Below are 20507 nucleotides of genomic sequence, written 5' to 3'. Positions count from 1 at the left end.
GATAGGAGTGCAATTGCGACTTGCATCTCACCCCCGCGCTTATCCTGTGCCCTTCAAACGTCGCCCCTCGCATTGCACGTAGGGCTGCCAACATTCACACACCCGAACTGACGACGGAAAAAAAGACGATCGATCGAAATTAACGTAAGTAATCCTTGGTATGACAAAAAGAAGGATATTTTTAACCTTTTTCCCCCACTCACTATTGGCCGAAGACATTAATGTCAAATGTCAAGTCAAAACTTGGTGCACCAAGCAAACATAAATTCCGGTCAAACCTGAATAGTTAGCAACCCTATTCACACCCCTAGTCATTGCTTAATTCGCCTACACTACATTTTGCGAACCGTCGTTGGGGTACGGTCTGCGTAACGACGCCACGCTATTCGTCTCTTGTAAACTATCGCTGAGAAATATTGAAATTCTCGATAAATTATTGCAAAAAGAATGTTATTGTTAAGCTAAACTTTAGAACAATCGATGGCAAACAAAACAAAAGCATGTGGAAAATGTATGTACAAAATTATCATTCCTTTTTTATTGATTTAAAAATGTAAATATGATGAGTAATAAAAGAAAACGTATTGTTATGTGCGCATCAACATATAACAATAACATTATTGAAATTGTCTTAAATATTAATCGAACAATAGCGTGTCAAAATATAAAGTAACTTTACTAAAAAAACTACATAAACATATAATTATTGGGAAGTTAATAATAATTTTAATCAACTGATATATCCATCGAACAAGTAATTCCATTATTAAAATACATATCAGATAAATACATATGTAATTAGTTCATATACATAAAAAATACATAAGTATACAATTGCATTAGACATGACCTTAATATGAATAAAAAGAGAAAGCGTAATGTTATTTTTGTTTGTACTGAAACTAGATAAATTTTTAATTATCAACCAAATTTTTAATAGGAAAATATGTGTTTATTTATTTTATAGTAGACTACGAAAATTCGTGTGGAATAAACACTGCGTAATAAAAATCCACTACGCTTTTGAGGGTGTTGCAGACACTTAGCAATTGCTCATCATTACTACGCAGTTTTGTAACCCTGTATATTTAAAATTTTACGATGCGTTTTCACTGTTACAAGAAATCACACATGTTCTCAGACACACACGTATATTTTGACAGTGAAAACCAACATTGTGTAATAGGATTACAATCAGCCTTTACTTTAATTGAACCGTATAAAGAACAGCATCGTACATAAAGAAAGATTTGACTACGACATTAATGTAAGTAATAATAAACTCTAAAGTAAACAGTTTACGATATCAACGATTGTATTTTATAAAGTAGTAAAAACATAAAGTTATAACCTTTCTAGTATAAACACTTTGGAAATCTACACGTAAGTTGTCATTTAAACTGAAAAGCTGTGTACACAATCCTCGTTTGGCACAAATCTACTTTTAATAAAGAGTATGACGTCTTTACTTTATAAATAACGACTTTGTCACTATGAAATTCCGTTACAAAGTAATAGTCATTTATAATTATTTTATGGACTTCTATTCTGAAAATATTATAATTGTACTGCTAAATACTGGTCATGTTACAAAATCACAATTTTAATCATAACACAGTTCTACCTTTCGTGAATTTTATTAGTAATTCTGTCCCGTCTTCTATAGCTGAGACTCGAACTGAGTACTTGTGGTGCAATAGTAATAAGTTTAATATTGTTTGATTAAAAAAAATGTATTATTCCAAACATTAAATGACTAAACTCCTTTGAATAAATGCATTTGGCTACGCCTCTGTAACTAAAGGCTTGAAACATTTAAATCAATTGTAACGATCAAAGTAAACACATAAAGCTGAATATTAATAACTACGATTGCACTCAAGGGAATTTCAGAAATTGATTCAAATGTTTTAATGTTCATCATAAAATAAATATTTATAGTGCTTTTAGTAGTTACCAAGAGTTCTGGAATGCTTAACTTTGAGTTGATGTTCAAACCTGCGCAGTCAATTGTCTTGTACTTCCTTATTTAAAAATTCGAACATTCTGTAAGATATTCTCTTCTGATAAGAATATATTTTTGTAACGCCAATACAAGGCAGTGGGAAGCCATTGTTAGATAAAACGTTACCTCTCACCGTGAATTTCTAACACCAAAATCTCTGTATAAAAACATATCGTTCCTGTCATTATCTTTGACAAAAAAAAGATACAATTATATTTTAAACGAGGATTTTGATCTCAGAAAGCCACCGTCAGTCGGGTAAGTTTTACCATCAATTTAACAACGATAATTTCGTGTTGTGTGCACAGCTGGTGATACATAAGTGAAATAATTCCACTCGACGTTAGTTGAACTACGTAGACGACTATAAAATTCTTGTTAACATAGTAAAACTGCGTTCCGCCATTCTTGTTTCATAGGATAACAAACGAAAAATTTAGGTGTTAACTGACACCTAGGCTACATACAGGCCTGTACATAATGAGGATTCCCACTTTATTTAACACTTGAATGATAACATGTAAGTAATTTTGCATTAACGCTACCGCGTTTTAATTTACCGGCAGCGACTTCTACTAATGGTTGGCGGAAACGATTGTGGAATGTAGTACATATATTACAAACTAAACAGGCAAAAGACCTAAAACTACTTATTTGTTAATTCAGAATTAAATTTATTTAATTTCATTCAAAGCATAACGAAAGGAATTTCACAATGGGATCAAAAAGACATATCGTACAATTATTATCACCAACCTCTTGTCTTGTAAGAAAACATTCATGTCATCAACATCGAAAAAGCAATCCTGTACAAGTAAAATAATTTTCTAAGACAGACGTCATGAAAAATGTATCAATAAACATCTGCCTTCTCCAATTAGGTACTATAGAGGTTAAATAAACCTAATAGAACATTTTATTTACTTTAACATAGCGTATCTCTTTATGAATAGAATGTAAGATAAAAACATTGTTTACAAATGATCTGTGAATGAATTTATCTCGTGTGGTATCTACGCCGTAGCGCGTAGCGGAGGCGGTCTCTGTACTGTGACGCCCAACTGTTACTTACACAAGTTGCCACGCCTCAACATATACCTATTATTTTCTCAGGAAATTTATATAATAATTGACCTTATTGTAAGCCTATATAGTTACGTCCTACGTCCTACGTCCGTTAGCCTAGTTGCGTCTCCCTTAATGTTTTTACGTGTGTGAAATCTTCTACAGCATTTAATATTTTATATACAAAATCAACATCTCCAGACTTTATTGAATACCTTTTATTAAAATTAGAATTTAAGTAAAATCTTAATAGTGTTTGTGTTCTTCCAGAATATGTTTTATCTACGTTAAAAAGCGAGATCCGATGAACCGTTCTGGACATACCTTCTGGCAAAAATAGATCCAAACATTGATCCATACATACATCTAAACTTTCGCATTTATAATATGAGTAAGAAGTAAAAATAAGATATGCAAATACGTAACGATTTTGATTTTTCTAACTTTAGCCACCATAAATAGCTCGAAGTTTTTTCTAAAAAACCTCATAAAATGTTAAAGCATAGACTTATGCATTTTATAGAACGGACGTAGACTTTAGTGGTTGGTACTAGAAGGTTCTATTATGTACGCGCCCGTACTGTATCGGATGACGTCCTATTGTCTTTAACAAGTCCTTTAGCACGACCCACGTAGCAGTGTACTATCCAACAGACGCTTAGAATGAAAAAGATTAAAAAGTATTGAAACAAAAAATTGGCATCAATTTGTGCATTTATTGCACAATATTCCGGGCCATAGACGATGCACTACGGTTATAAGCTATTTGGATGTGACAGAAGGGTGCATTGGGACATGTACCCTCCCCAGACGGACCCTACCCCAACTGAATTGAAAATGGGGTTGTGATTCATTTCCCACGAACCCTGCGTGCAATACACAAAAGCCTCAAACTTTATTACGTTTCAGAAACCAATATTAATATATTTTAAGGTAATGCATGGCTCAGCGAATCTGCGGATCGAGTGTTAACGTGAAATCCCCGCGAAGGTTGCAGCCGTACGATTAAAGCAATAATCTCTCCGCTTCAGTGGTAATTCATTCTTAACACTGAAGTCGCATGACGACCCATAATTGGATTGATAACCAACAAACAACACTTCACAATGTTAACAATGAAACTGTGCACAGTCAAGCAAATAATTCATAATAGAAATTGTTTCCATTTTTTATTTTTTGTTATACATAGTTGCCAAACTCATTGATTCCCCGGGGAAAGATTGGCAAGCACTCCTGTGTCGATAGAGCTCAACTTCCGTGTCGTAATTTAGCGATATGACTTGTGCGTGTACACACACAATACTACATTTATGCTTAACTTGGTGCTTACACTGACTGTAGGTAGCGGTGGCGGCGAGGTGCGATAAGGTGCGATAGTGCGACTGTTTCAGCGCCAACTCGACGCGAATGCGCACGGGCATTACGTGTCTATTTGATGTTTAAGAAAGTCCTATGTTATACTCCACAACCATACTATTTTAAATAAAAATAAAAAATATATCTCACGAATCCATATCCTCTGCTTTTACTCGTCTGCCTGTCTGTGATGACCACCGCCTCCTCGATGTCCCCATAGACCGCGAAGTGTTCCCGCAGGCTCTTGTCGGTGGTGTGATAGGGAAGACCCCCGACGAATAGCTTGGTCCATGTGGTGTCCTTTTGTCCGGGCAGCGCGCCCAACGCCAGCAGCCCCTCGGGCTCGGCCGGCAGAGCGCCCGCCATCAGCATGCCTTGTACCGTCTCCGTCGCGTCGGCCTCGCACTGCAACACTGTCACGCTGATCGCTGACGCCGCGGGAGCGGATCAGTATACGATTATTTTTATGTTTGCGTGAACGCTTTGTGCGGACTGACGAGCGTTCGTTGCGGTGGTCGCGCGCCTACTGATGTGATGCTAGTGGCGGTCGGGAGCGCACGTGGCGCACGGGTACTAATTTTAGCCCCCGCGCCCCTCTCCTCACGCCCCGCACCCCAGGGCCGCCCCCCGCGCCGGCCACCAGATGCCCGCGCGCCCGCCCGCCGCCGCCCGCCGCCCGCCGCCTGCCGCTTGCTACCCTCCGTCTCCGATACTTGCGTAATGATACGCCTCGTTATCACCGCCGCCGCCGTTTGTTTGCTGTTAAATTGAAGAACTGAGGACGTAAGGCGTTCTCGCTTACTATTAATTTAACCCTTAACTTTTGCACATTTCACTGTGCTCAAGTAGTGAACACAATTAAATCCTTTGATTTACAATGGGATGCGTAATCCAATTAGAAATGTGTACGTATGAAATACGACAAAAAGCTTTGAGAGAAGATAAGAAGCACCCCGTTTCTCCGTCTCTTCTTGACAGGGTCTATCTCATCAAACTACGGACAATTGTGTGTATTTGAGCAAGACAATGAAACCGAATAACCGCGACCGAGTCTTACTGCAATATCAGCAGCATTTACTAGGGTCTTAGTTCCTTGAACGTTACATCTAGTGCTACTGTGTAGCACTTCACTTTTTCAACAAAATACCGAGATAAACTACTTTACAACGCCAATCGTAAGTACTTCTCTAGTTGAAGTGGAATTGTGTCTATCGTTGTTTTGTATAAAGTACAGAGAACATACTAATTTGTGTTTTAGACCCAACTTATAGTAATCTTTAAAATCGCTAATAGAGTTCTATTACTACAGTAGTTGACGCCACTGCGTCTAAAGTTTTTAATTTAGTAAAAAAATCTATCTCAATATATTTGTAACATATCGTTTGAACATTATATTTTAACCTTGAAGCTTGGCCGTCGTAAGTCCAATCACCAACTCTTACAACGTTAAGCCATCATAAATATATGAGGTGGATTGTGACCTAACATCGTCTACAAACGGTTATCATATCAAAGACACAGCATTGTTATGTTGTTTTACGCCAGCATTCTTTGCCAACCCATTGAAAATGGCTAAATCTTGTGCGTATAAGCAAATATTCATTGATATGTTGAGAACTTCGAGAGATGTCGCGAAGTTCTATTGTAACATAAATAAATTGCCAGAGTGATTAGATGATGCTTATAAAATGGTACTTTATTTTTTATCACATCTCCCTTGAAGCAAGATTAAAATCCCGGCATTGCATCACCGACTACGTTAACGTAAATAAAGGTAAAGGAAGTTACGAATCTGTGCAGTTTCATATAACAATTGCTTTGATGTACAAAAAAAACTGAAAGCAAGCCGGGTAGAGCGGGGTTCGACGGCAGGAAGCCAGGCTGTCGCTGCGAGCGGTGAACGTCGACGCGACGTGGGAAATCAATTGTTCTTACGCGGAATATGTCGATCGCACTTCCTCTGAACGCCTTTGACACTCATTGTTGACACTGTCACACTACTGACACTGTAAACTGCTATTTTGCTCAGCACCTCACAATAATTCTAGTGTCACATGATGACATTCAAAACTTATTTTATAAGGTGGCATACGAGCAAGCGGCCACCAGAATTTGCCGAAACAGCACAGCGACTGCCGATAGAAATCCGAAATTGCAGACGCGTTGCCTACCTTTAATCGACGGAGGAGGGTCGCACAGAAAGAGGATATTTCCCCTTCCTATGAGTCTCCTCCTCCGTCTATCCACTTCCCTTTTCATCCTTTCCTAAAAGGGTTAGAAGGGAATGAGGACTAAAATTAAGGCTCCGGCTCGCATACTCATCAGAGGAAACACGGAGTTGCTTCCACTTCACACCTATCTTCTTTAAACGACCCAGTTGTGCAACAGATGTTGTTGCTAGCGTCTACCACTGTTAGCATCTTCCAACACTCTTGCAACTCCATCCTAAAAAGGTATACTCGTAGTTATAATATTTTAAATGACTGATTATAAACATAATACGTTTGTGTGTGTGTGTGTTAAGTCGAGGTTGTCCTTATGTTGTCTTTCGTGGTTTATACAATTCACACTTCAACTCTTCTTCAAATAACGCAGTTGTGATATAGTTAACATCAGATAATTCGCATTTTCGATTGCTTCCTTCTTTATAGACCACTTCTCATGACTTCATGAAATAGTAACTTGACGTAGGGATAGTTTATTTAGTATTATAAATTATTAAATGTTACAAAATGTACAATTACCCTAACTACTGGATCCTGTAATTTTCTTATATTTAGTAATCTATTTTTCATCATTTGTGTATTACAAAGAAACAAATATTCCGTCGCTATATCAAAATAGACTAGTTTAAATTGACAAGCAAAAACTTCTTAACTTTGTAAAGAATGAAATAAATTCTTGGTCACAGAATTACGGGAACCTCTGCACTTTTCTAGCGTGGAACAAAATGTGATCCAATATTTACACCATATAGAAAAAAAAATCAGCTGTTCCAAAATCAATCGTCGAAAAAGTTTACTATACATTTGAATTTACTTTACATTATAACAGACACCTAAACAAAAAGTGCACCTCTAAGGGTTCGAGCACAGTTTACAGAAAAAGGAAACGTAAGATGATAGAAATAGAGATGAATGTAAAAAAATCAGTGTGGTGGTAGTTTTAGGGTGGGGGTTATGGGTTCATTGATCGCTTCTATTGTGAAGGCGCGCGTGCGGCGGCAGCTGCTCTAGCCGCCCTAGCTTTCGGCTCAGCAGATGGTAGATTTTTCAAAGAGCGTTTTTTTTTTAATAATGGAATCATCTAAAAATTTGTGTCACGCATGACATCCCTTTATGGTGTAGAAAGTGCGCAATTTTTTGTAAACATATATGTATGTATTAAGTATCAATGGTAGTAGTTTGTCATTTATCTATTTAGTAATCAGGGACTGAATTAAAATATTGAATTTTTACTTTTTCGTCTAATATTCGCATTTCACTTTCAACGAAAGTCCTGCCCTGCCAACTGATGCCAATCCTGGATCCTGCCGTCACTAACTTACGTAGCATAATAATTTTAAACCATTAATAAAAAAAAAAAATGAAAGTAACCGTTTAACTTTTTGGTTACAAAACGATAAAATGATTTAAGATTACATACGTAATCTGGTTATCTCAGGACGTCAATAAGAAGATTTTCTAGACTTTCTCTGTTAGTTATAATTAATAATTTATGTGGATTCAATTGGTAATTATTAAAAACAAACCTACCCTTTCGCTTTATTTAAATAATCTAAAACGCCATCTCGTTGTATGTTGAAAAATATCTTCATCCTAATTTAAAAATTGCCAGTCTAAAATTTTTATACTGCCATCTTATGTAGACCTTGCATACTTAGTAATTCAAAACTTAACACCTTCAACCATAGTTCTTCTTTCACATATAGATGGCGCTTAAATTTGAAACTGCCACAATATAGATGGCGCTTAAGAGAAAAGCTACTACTCGTTAGATGGCACTAGAACCTTGGTATCTTGGTATGTAATTGGTCGAGAAGATAACAGCAATGATGTGAGTCATTGCAATTAAACATCGTTATGTTTATTAACCTTGATCTGAACTGCCGTCTAAATTAAAAAAAAACCAATGCAGGTCTAGACATATTACGTTACAATATTAATAAAACATTCGATGACGCATTAAGTAATTTCTTAAAATAAACAGTGATCAAAGTTGTGACCGTAGTCCTACGCTATAAAATTTAATGTTGTGATGACGTCACCGTTAATTACAACCTTGTTTGTTTAAGATGACTATGAACAAAGATTTAATGTGACTCATTTATTTTACTAGTAATTACTTTCTATAAAGTGAATCTTTTACTTACTTACTCCGCTGGCGCAGCGACCCAAAGTGGGTCTTGGCCTCCGACACAAGAGATCGCCAGACTTGTCTGTCCTGTGCCTTCTCCTGCCAGTCCATCGCTTGTAGCTCCAGCAGGTCTAGCTCTACAGCGTCACGCCAGCGGTATCTAGGTCGGCCGATAGGTCGGCGGCCAGTCGGGGTCCCGAGATACGCTGCTTTGGCATTCCGATCTTCCCCCATCCTCATAAGGTGGCCAAGCCATCGGAGTCTGTGAGCTTTGGCTTCTCCTAGGATATTCGGCTCGCCCACCAGCGCCTCGATTTCTGCATTGTAGCGGATTCTCCAACTGCCGTCTTCTCTTTGCTTTGGGCCCAAGATCTTGCGCAATATTTTTCTCTCCGCCACCAGAAGCATATTTTCCTCTTTAAGGGTCAATGTCCAAGTCTCGCAGCCGTATATCAAGATTGGTCTTATTACAGTTTTGTATATTCGCATTTTGGTTCTTCTGCTCAATAGCTTAGACACTAACACCTTGTGCAGGGCAGCACTACAACGGAGGGCGTTGTGAATCCGGATGTTAATTTCCTCTTCTCGTGTATTGGTATCCGTTATAGTGCATCCTAGGTACTTGAACTTAGCGGTCCCTTTGAACAAAATATCTCCAACGCGCAGATCTTCACGCTTTTGTCTCGCATTTCTATAGCGTTTCATGTGGAGATATTCCGTTTTCTCATGGTTAAGTTTGAGCCCAACCCTAGAAGCTTCGCATATTAGAGCTCGAACTGAGCATTCCACTTCCACTTTACTCTCACCCAGAAGGGCTAGGTCATCGGCATATCCAATCACCCTGTGTTGTCCATTTAGCCGTATGCCGGTGTCTAGTGTCAGCACTTCTCTTATGACATGCTCCAGTGCTATATTGAACAACATAGGGGACAGCGCATCTCCTTGCTTTAGCCCGGTGACTACCCCAAACTCCTGAGTGACTTCGCCTCCAACTTTAACGCGCATTTTGCTCTCTTGGGTGGCCATCTTAATCAGATTGATGAGTTTTTGTGGGATTCCGAAGTTGTTAAGTATGGCGTATAGTGATCCCCTGTCTATGCTATCGTAGGCCTTGCTAAAGTCCACGAACAGTGCGTGAATGCTTTGTGCGTACTCCCATTTCTTCTCCATGAGCTGCTTCAGGAGGAATATTTGGTCCACCGTGCTACGGTTTCTTCGGAACCCACACTGATAATCCCCTATGATTTGTTCAGCGTAGGGTTCTAGTCTATTCAGTAGCACGTAGGATAGTACCTTGTACGCTGTCGGGAGCAGAGCAATTCCTCGGTAATTTGAGCACGTCTTCTTACATCCTTTTTTATGGACAGGGATGATGATACCCACTTTCCACTCTCGCGGCAGTTGTTCTGAAGACCATATCTTACATAGTAGCTCATATAGTTTGCACTGGGTGGCGACTCCTCCGTACTTCCAGATTTCGGCGTGCAAATTGTCCATGCCAGGAGCTTTATCGTTTTTCAGCCTCATTATCGCCTTCTTGACTTCTTCAAACGATAATGGCGCTACGTCAGTATGTGTATTTGCTTCACAGTTTAAATTAACAGTCTGCTCTGGCTCTGGGCAATTCAATAGACCCTGAAAGTAGGACCGCCACATCTCTTTGAGATCTTCGGTGTCTGTTACAAGATTGCCTTCGTCATCCAAAAGAATCTGTGCGGTAGGTTGATATCCTTTCTTGACAGCGCGAATCTCTTGGTAAAACTTGTGTGACTCATTGGCTCTTATTAGAGTTTCCATCTCTTTTATCCTATCTTCTAGATGTTTCCTTTTGGCTTGTCGTATTACTCTTTGCGCTTGCCGTCTAAGTTCGTCATATCTCGGCTTCTGTCGAGGGTCTTGTTCTGCGAGAATACGATGTCTCCTCCTATCTTCCACTATTTTCCGCGCTGGCCCTCACGGCGTATGGGGAGCGTCCTCCGGGTGGCGGATGGGGGGGTGGTCGGTAGTACAGCTTAGCTACGCTATCCGGCTAAGCCCGATGGGCTCGCTGACCAAAGTAGGGTGTGGTCCTCCAGCAGTATGGGGGTTGTGCGGCGGGCTGACAACTCGCCCACGGAAAAAACCAATTGTTACGAAACCGACAAAAGAGAAGAGAATACAATCTGATCCCAAACTCAACGAACACTGGCGAGGAACATCGGACACCCGATTAGCCACATGGAACGTGCGGAGTCTTTACAGACCAGGGTCCATATACAATGTCCTGCGAGAAATGGAGACCTATGGTATAGGGATAGCGGCGCTACAGGAAGTCCGATGGCCTAGGCAAGGCGAATGTAACATCGACAACAGAGCTACCCTTTTCTATAGCGGCTCGGACTCCGGACACCATGTGAAGGGAACTGGTTTTCTCATTCGGAATAGCTTACTAGGAAATATCCTCAGTTTTACTGCTGTCTCAGACAGGATCTGTCTGCTTCGACTCAAAAGCCGTTTCTCCCACATAACAATTATCAATGCATACGCACCCACAGAAATATCTAGTGAGGTTTCCAAAGACAGCTTCTACGAAGACCTAGAAGTCCTATATGACCAGGCTGGCAGCTACGATGTCAAAATATTAATTGGTGACTTTAATGCGCAAATTGGGAGGGAGGAGGCTTTTGTGCCCACAATTGGTCGACATAGCAAACACAGCATGTCCAATGATAATGGATTAAGGTTGATTACATTTGCAACATTAAAGTCGTTAGTAATCAAGAGCACCATGTATCCTCATAAGGAAATCTATAAGGGCACATGGAAGTCCCCTGACGGACTGACCGTCAATCAAATTGACCACGTCCTCATCGATGACAGACACAAGAGCATAATACAAGACGTCAGAACTTACAGGGGTGCAGATTGCGATAGTGACCACTACCTGCAAGTGGTCAAAATAAAACCAAAAATAAATACCAAGAAAAGGGCCAAAGTAGATAAAGAAGACTTACTTGACGTGGAGAAGCTTAAGGACCCAGCTACAGGCACCCAATTCCAAATAGAGACCAGCAATAAATTTAGCGAACTAAAAGTAGACGAAATGGATATCGAAGACCTTTGGGAGAAAGTTAAAGACACAGCCAAACAAGCGGGTTTAAAGACTATAGGCAAAAGGAAAGGAAAAAAGAAGAAGTGGTGGACAGAAGACTGCGAGAAAATAGTGGAAGATAGGAGGAGACATCGTAAAGTGAATCTTTTAGGTTTAAGTAATTGTAGAGTCTACTTCGAATTATATTCCTCGATAATGTTTTTAAATCCAAGCTGATTGTTTTTTTTTTTGCTTATTCGACTTACTTTACAAACTTATTCTTTGCTGCTCTTTCCAAATTGCAAAAACATTTCTTTCAGATCTCATGTTTTGTCTTTGTCAACATTATTCTAGTTCCTTGCCCTTTACCTCAAAATATATTACATGTCTAAGTTAAATTTGGAATGTGACTCATAAATATACCTCTAGTGCAGTGTTTCCCAAGGTGAGGCATACGCCCCACCCGGGGGACATTTGGATTTAGAGGGGGGCAATTCGGAAATTTAAAAACTTAAGGCTACATCCTTACAATGATAGCCAGTGCTAAAAAGTACATATGGTAAAAACGTTTTAGAGACAAATATCCGTTGCATTTAATCAGTCAATCATGTCTGGCGGCACTCACTAATACGTCACATCATCACTGTGACGTCATGTAGTTAGAAAGCTAACTAAAAGTAGACGCCACATTTTCTTTGAAATTGTAAAATTTCCTAATACAACACAGAAAATAATTAAATCTCTTATGCAATAATATAATTTAGTTCTTTTTTGTACTCGTATGTTTTTATTAATATTCTTTTTCCATTATAACTAGGAACTTGCGGACAATCAAACAGCTAATTAACGAGACAATTCTTTTTTAAATTGTTTTTTCTTAAAAGTGACAAGATTTTCAAGTTGCGTACAGGCACACCAATTTAATTTATCAATATAGTTACAGTAATAAAACTACAACACCGAGAGCTTATTACAATTTTGATAAATTGTCCGGTCTGTAGATATATTAAGATTATTTTTTGGAAAGGTCAATTAAAAAATTCGAAAGTAATAGGTACCTTGCCTTTTAAATTTAATATTTAATTAATTCCATTTAAATTGGCTGCATTTATAAAGTCATTACATATCGAGATGTTTCTGTTGTTTACGGAAATGAAGAATTCTTCAATATAGTTATCTAGAAAGCATAAATATAATGAATGATGTTGTTTACTGGCCTTTACGTACTCAACAAACGTGAAGGCTAAAGCAAGTTTGTACCTACTTCATATTATAGTCGCTTTGCTTCGTTACGCTTGAAAATCAGCGCTATAATTCTTACATCAATGAATATAAATTTGCATACCTAAAATGTTTTATGTATTATATGTCCTCATTCTGCATTCGAAATTAAGGTTAGTTAATACATTTTCGATTTAAAAACTAACCAAAATGCCGTACCTTTTTTGCAACCGGTACCTATGACATCATCTCTGCGTTGCGACGCTATACTCGACGCGACCCGAGGGCCGAGGCCGCGGAATGCGGTCTCACCCGAGCTCAGTTTTCAAATATCGCGGACGAAAGCGGACGGTTTTATTTTCGCAAGCAGTGAAAAGTTCTTAAAGAATTTACAACATGGCTAATGTCATGGGTGAGTAGACTTTTCTTAGTACTTATAAAGGCCTTATGCGATGGATTTGAACCCTTTTTAATTATCGATATTAAAATGTTCGTATTCTAATTTATTATTTGCAATTTTTTCTAATAACATTTGTTGATGTTGGGGTAAATAAACCAGCCGGCGTTTTTCTGGACAGAAGCCAAAGCCGGGTGTGGCAAAAACTAAACTACCTTAACGAAGAATCCACAATATTAAAAACTTTCCGGAGTGGATGTAATCGCATCAAGATTATTTGTTATTAAAACTTTTTTATTAAAACGTTATCATAGACATTGTTTATATATGGAAATCAAAAGGTTTACCTTAGCCTTAGATCATAAATTTATCAATTAAATATTTAAATATATGGTACCTACCTACTTATGTACAGTGTAAATCTTATTCTTAGCAATGAGTTCATCTGGTCAAGCAAAGATTTCCATTGGTCGTTTTGATTGTGTGACAATAAGCAAGGTCTTTTATATTATACTCGTAGTTAACGATCACTTAATCCTGCGTCTGTTATTGTGGAAGCACCTGTCGTCCTTCGTTTCACCTTATAACACAAATGTCTTCTATATACGGAATATGTATAAGTAGGTACCTACCTACTATGTGTGCTGATAGGAATGTAAATCGAAAACCCAAGTAGCGTTCTACGCTTTAGCATATTAATTTTAATTACGATCTAAAAACAAAAATAAAAATAACTTTGCATCCTGCTAGAAAATATATCTATTTAGATTTATTATGGCTTATGAATGACTGGTTTTATAAATGAGATAATAATAATTATGAATGAACCTACATTATGCGAAAAGAATCGTATGATGTAGGACCTAAAACCAACCATCGATATTTCGCAGTCATACAATACGGCCATTTACCAACGTGTTCGGCGTTTTGTATAAACTCGGCGTTATATAAACTCGCAAAAAGACAACTCGTTCAATTGTTGTTGGTTGCATCGTTAATGTGACCATGAGACTGCTTTTCTCACAGTAATAAATCTAGCCTTTAAGTACATTTTAACGTACTTTTTATAATGGAAAATTACCTTTGCATATTTATTAACATAACACAAAACACACATCTTCGTTTGTTAGTTTGTTTTTGATATTATTTTTATTTAACGTGATCTAAACCTAACATCTTCACTTTGCAAGTTCCAGTAATCTATGCAGTTTGTTAATGATTTTTATTAGTTTCATCCTATCCTATCTATGGACATATTAGTATTTTTAAATGTCAGATAACCTTTTGATTCTCCGCGACTTTAATTGCTCGCTTTGAGAATCGTAACTTTTTTTAATACGCTACAGTAAATATATTTAAAATCATTATGATTTTGTGAAAAGTCCTTTGAAAACGTAGTATTTGCATTATTTTTAAAACCACTACTTGATGACATTTTGTTTGTTTTGATTAACAGTAACAGTGATAAGAAACTTAACTTAATTCTTCAATTTGCCGCTGCATTTTGTAACCGGCGTTTTAATCGATAGTCAAATTTTTAAGCATAATACGAAATGACGTGACAACTTGCCTTGGGTATTTTATATAACACCGAGTTTATGTTAAACGCCAACGCCGTCTGTAAACGCCGTAATTATACAACATATCGATGACTAAAACTAACAAATCTAAAAGTAATAACATTTGTTGGGAAATTAATTGGACACATCCCAGCCGTTGGTATGTAAAGGTCAATAAATTCTATGTTTGCATACAAGTCCTTCATATTTTAAAGGTCGTTTACTGATGAGGACCTAAAATAGCTTTCTATTCTGAAGTCTAGTTTCAAAAGAATTCTGCGGCACTTATGTACGTCATAATAGTTGCGTTCTCAGATGAATATCTGTCTCGTTATTTCAGCTTTGACCTTGAAATCGTTTTAGGTTAGGTATTCTTGGAATTATTTTTTATACAATCGCCGCTTTCCATGAAAATGTGAGAAGTATTATACCTACTTTATTACATTAATAACATTATAAGAAATTAAGGGCTTGGTTAAGGGAAACAAAGTTAAACTCATGAACTGTCCTTTGCCGAATCTGTAGCTAAGACTTTCTATTTGGCTGCTCCTGACCACCTGTGCTTTTTAAATAAAGTCAAGCCGTCAAAAACTTACATGAAATGTAAATTTAAAACTGTAAATCAAAACTTGTTTGGAATCGAACGTTGGCCTGCAGACTTGTAAGTATTTAGACTCTTAGGTTTAGCAACTGAGTATTCACGTAATAGGATAGTTAGCATTACGTGTTGTAAAATTAAAATAAATTGTCAGCGTGGGAGTTGTGACTCATTTTAATCGTATATGACATGTTCTTAAAACGTGCTAAGATAAATAATTTAAAAACATTCTTATAGATCTTTTTTTATTATCACGTAACTACGTTTACCTATAATTTACTAAAGTTGATTTTGGTTTAAATTTAGTGAGCTAAAGTAGAAAAGCGAAAGACAATTTTATATGTAGGTACAATATTGTAACTTTACAATAACAGTAATATATGTAGCTAAGCTAACTTTTCCAATTTGAAGTTACACGGAACTTTTAGTTTTCGAATAAATATATTATTCACAAATTAAATAAAACAGATGACAAAGTGTAAAATTTAGGAACACCTGAACTAATCTTACTAATATTATAAATGCGAATGTTTATACTTTAGATCAGTGATTGTCAAACTTATTTCCTTCACCGCCCCCCTTTGAAAATCAATTATATTTCAGAGCCCCCTAATTTTTATTCAGCCCTAAAACTTAAAAACGACAATTTCATTACTTTAATTAATTTCAATAGACCCCATTTTGGGCCCCTTATCGCCCCCTCCTAGGTTTCAAACGCCCCCAAGGGGGCGTTATCGCCCACTTTGGGAAACACTGCTTTAGATGGATGGATGGATGTTTGTTTGAAGGTATCTTCAGAGCGGCTCAACGGATCTTGATGTAATTTGGCACAGATGTAGAACATAGTCTGGAAGAACACATATGCTAGTTATTACGTTTTTTTTAATACCTCGCGGACGACAGCTAGTAAAAGATAAATTGTATGACACATAAATATAAAACAAACATGTTAACATTCCAAATTCAAAATTCAAATACGTTTATTACATATGAATTTGATTTTTAATACTTCTGATACGAATAGCCAAAAATAAAACCTTCAATAGTTATTTTTTTATCTACATACCAATATGTAAGAACGAAATAAACACGTTCCACACAAAAACATCTGGTTATATAATTCTGTTCATCAGTTAGTAGAGTATTGATCAATGTTACTGCGCAAGTTTTGCCCCAATTTCTCGTCGCAACAACACGGGCGCCCGAAGGTCGGGCAACATTGATTCAATCGTATGACATCATACTGTACCACTCGGAAATAAACATATAGAAACGTATATCTACTTTAAGAAATCAATATTTAAATACAATGATATTATAATAAATAACATAACTAAAATATGTTTTCAAGATATCTACTACATTTTAAGAATTTATTTTTATACTCAATACTTCTATATAAAAAAAATTACGGTTCCTAGTCGTCGATTAGTGTTAAAACAAATGAGGATATATTACTCACTAGCTATCGCCCGCGACTTCGACGGCGCGAAATTGAAAAAAAACTTAATAAGTAGCCTACGTGTTCTTCCAGACTATATTCTACATCTGGAGATACTTTCAAACATTCATCCATCTATCTAAACGTATCATTTATAATATTAGTAAAACATGGTTTTTATCGTGGATTGATCCATTACTATCCTAATTAAAAAAGGAAGAAATTACTAATTCGTCTGTACTTATTTTTCCTTAATATACGGATTGGAGTTGTTCATTATTTCTGTATGGCATAATGTTCCGCGACTTCTCCAAGGGAACGTAAAATCATTATCATCACAGTTAGGTGCATTGAACCATGTAATACGACAGGCATATTAAAGTAACTATGCGAACACTATGCCCGCAAACAACGGCACGCCTATATTTAGAATTGTTCGAACCTGCCGAGAATTTTTAGTTCAGATATTTAATAAAAAGCTTTCATATTATTAAGTTGTTTCAAACTTTCAATAACAACGTGACACGTAATTTTTACAGATGTGTCTACTCCGGACAACCTCCAGTACCAGTTCTTTCCAGTGTCCAGCGGCGTTGTCCAGTTCAAAGTGCGAACACCCAATGACGCCCACGTCGCTCTTACTATGGCTCCCCAAGATTCTGAGCCGATATACGAGGTAATTAAAGACACGTAACGTCAGTAAGATCGTGTAGTTTGATAAAAATTTGGGTTAGCCAAAAGAAAGATTCTTCACATGAATTAAATCTGTAGTTTATTTTATTAAACTTATTTTAGATTATGATCGGCGGCTGGGGAAACACAAAGAGTGTGATCAGGAAGAACAAAACAAGGCCAGACAAGGTGGAAATAGAAACACCCGGTATTGTGAACGGCGGCGAGTTCCGCGGTTTCTGGGTGCGCTGGGACGGCGGCGTGGTTTCCGCTGGCCGCGAAGGCGAGAGCATACCCTTCATTTCTTGGGCGGACCCGGAACCATTCCCCGTCGCCTTCGTCGGCGTATGCACCGGCTGGGGCGCTACCGGCACTTGGAAAATAGAAGGTAAGTAGCCGTAACGCGACTAGTATCAAAGTGTACCCAACACCGATAAATAAATACCAGATTATCGATGCAGAGGCGGAAGAATTCAACACTCCGGACAAGTTAGAATATAAATTCGGACCCGTAGCGGCCGGCTCCCTGGAATTTGAGTACCGTGGTCCCCATAACTGCCACGTATGTTTGTCGCCGGGACCCGGCGAGATGGATCCCATGTACGAGTTTATCCTCGGCGGCTGGGAGAATACCCAGTCCGTTATCAGACACTGCAGACAGAAGCCCGACAAGGTAGCGTACAAGATTAAGTGTCGTAATAAGATATTAATTGTAAATCGATCACAGAATGTAAGGCATTGTAACGGTCCGTAGGTGACAGTTCCGACGCCCGGTCTGATGAATCCCAACGAGTTTAGGAAATTCCTGATCGAATGGAGATGCGGCAGGTTGATTGTTCGCGACGGGTCAAATGGGGCAGTGATAATGGAGTGGGTAGACCCGACCCCCTTCCCGGTGACGCACTTCGGGGTACGGTCGGGTTACGGCGCGCACGGCAGCTGGCGCATCAGGCATTTCTACAGCGGCGGAGCGTCTCGTTGAGTGTCGATACAATTTTTAGAGATTTTGCTTCCGATGTTAATTGCTGTTTCTATGTATTTTCTGTGTCATTGAATACATTCGCATATAATCAAGTATGCATCTAACAATTTGTATATTACACGATTAATGTATAGATTCTGTATTTTCGTATGTGTATAACTAGTCCTCGGCAAATACATCCAGATGTTGAATGGTTTTCGTGGTATGTTGGGTACATTTTGAGTAAATTGGCTTCTTTCTTTACTGTTTCTTTATAATCAGTTTTAATTATTTTGATAACATTGCATGCATACAAGGACGTATACATATCTACAGAAGCATTAGTGATTATTACGTTGTTCTTAATTTTTAAGTAACCTCCGCTGCCATGAAAAAAAGTGCATGCATATGTATGTATATTTAGTTTAAAATTTCCGTTATGTTTTTTCGTCTAATTCAAATTTTATTTTAACGTTTTTCTTTGCTATCAAATAAAACTAAGACAAAGTACCAACAATTTTTTTAATACGATCTTTACTATACAGTAGCGCCATCGGCGCCTACAGCGGCGGCCCTGTACAGTCCGCCGGCGGGCTACCCCGGCGCAGCGCCGGCGGGCTACCCGGGCGCAGCGCCAGCGGTGGCGCCTTCGGGCGGGGCGGGCGTGTGGATGGACGCGAGCAGTGGGCAGGTAGTGCCGGGCGCCGTGGTCGGCGGACAAGACTGCTCCGGCGAGCCGCTGTACGTGGCCCGCGCACAGCACGAGGGCGCCATGCTGCCCGGAAAACTGGTTACCTCTCACGGCTGCGCCTACGTTCCCTGGGGCGGACAGGAACACGGCAAAGGGCAATATCAGGTAGGCAACAATAAACCACTATAACGACGTTCTACTATCGAGTTACAAATCATATCTAGTCATATTAGCTGATGATGTGTTCACCAATTTCTCTCAAAACTAAAAACAGTGAAACCATCAAACAGTGACATTAAAAAAGTTGTATTAAAAAAACACGAATGGGTAGTGAAAATGGTATGCCAGAACTGTTTCCAACAGGAATCAATTATAATATAAATATCAATGTTTTCTATAGATGTAAATTTAATTTCAGGTCCTTGTGGGTGGTCCTAACAACTGGGTGCCTGTGAGTGGATCCAACATTCCTCCGGGGGCGTTCCCTGGCGGCGAGTCCGAAGACGGGGAGCCTCTATACATCGGCCGTGTACGTCATGAGGGCAGCATCACCACGGGGAAAGTACAACCCTCGCACGGTGTCTGCTACATCCCATTCGGTGGACAGGAACTAGGTTTCCCTGACTATGAAGTACTGATGGCTTAAAACATGACAAGTGAAAGAAAAAAAAAATTATGATATTATATCACGTAGCAAGTAAGCTTTGTGCGCAGTGAAACTGCTCAGACGAATAAAGATGATTCACGCTGTGCCTATAATTATATTATTTTGCTGCACTGCATAATAACTATATTTTATCTAGCTATTTATTATTGCTAGTAATTGTTTGTGTTATATTTTGATGAATTATTTATAAATAAAAATGTAAAAATTATATGTGTTTATTTTCTTTATTATTTAACAACTAAAATAAATAGTAGCATATTGACGAATATCCTATGAAATTCATTAGAAAAAAAAAATACAGTTTAACCAAAAACAAAACAAATTAAACTTATAAAGATATCAATTAAAGAGAAAAAAAATAGTTCTTGGCTAATGGGAAGAGGCTCAGCTGATGCTGCATCCAGCTTGTCACTGCAGGCGCTGGTTTTCAGCGCGGCCTTCAGAAATG

The 20507-nt window shown here is 38.2% G+C and overlaps 2 protein-coding genes across 3 annotated transcripts in view; one reads left to right on the top strand and one right to left on the bottom strand.

The window, feature by feature from the left end:
• The window catches only part of LOC106716935 (RNA-binding protein 24-B), a 28330-nt gene extending 23351 nt beyond the window's left edge, over window positions 1–4979 (bottom strand). The window contains exon 1 of the mRNA XM_014510611.2: window positions 4577–4979. Coding sequence (XP_014366097.1) covers window positions 4577–4798 — 222 coding nt within the window. The 5' untranslated portion in view covers window positions 4799–4979. The remainder of the gene's footprint in view (window positions 1–4576) is intronic.
• An 8387-nt stretch (window positions 4980–13366) lies between these two features.
• On the top strand, window positions 13367–20193 carry LOC106716925. Of its 2 annotated transcripts, XM_014510594.2 has the most exons (7): window positions 13367–13485; window positions 17608–17744; window positions 17864–18128; window positions 18202–18413; window positions 18495–18717; window positions 19247–19557; window positions 19811–20193. In XM_014510594.2, the coding sequence occupies exons 1-7, from the start codon at window positions 13470–13472 to the stop codon at window positions 20036–20038; spliced, it is 1392 nt and encodes a 463-aa protein (XP_014366080.2). In that variant the 5' UTR covers window positions 13367–13469; the 3' UTR covers window positions 20039–20193. The 2 variants fall into 2 exon arrangements, with proteins under 2 accessions (XP_014366080.2, XP_014366081.2); XM_014510595.2 differs by lacking the exons at window positions 18202–18413; window positions 18495–18717 and having other exon boundaries at window positions 13369–13485; window positions 19811–20192.
• The last annotated feature ends 314 nt before the right edge of the window (window positions 20194–20507 follow it).

Source organism: Papilio machaon, chromosome 2 (genome assembly GCF_912999745.1).
Source record: "Papilio machaon chromosome 2, ilPapMach1.1, whole genome shotgun sequence".
Classification (NCBI taxonomy): Eukaryota; Metazoa; Arthropoda; class Insecta; order Lepidoptera; family Papilionidae; genus Papilio; species Papilio machaon.
The sequence above is the reverse complement of the archived record's forward strand: the minus strand, read 5'-3'. Positions and strand labels throughout refer to the sequence as shown.

Bases quoted from the DNA above. Each gene is read 5' to 3' on its own strand.
- LOC106716925 (XM_014510594.2), top strand. The intron at 18,129-18,201 runs GTAAGTAGCCGT...TTATCGATGCAG, and splicing joins CGGCACTTGGAAAATAGAAG to AGGCGGAAGAATTCAACACT. The intron at 19,558-19,810 runs GTAGGCAACAAT...ATTTAATTTCAG, and splicing joins ACGGCAAAGGGCAATATCAG to GTCCTTGTGGGTGGTCCTAA.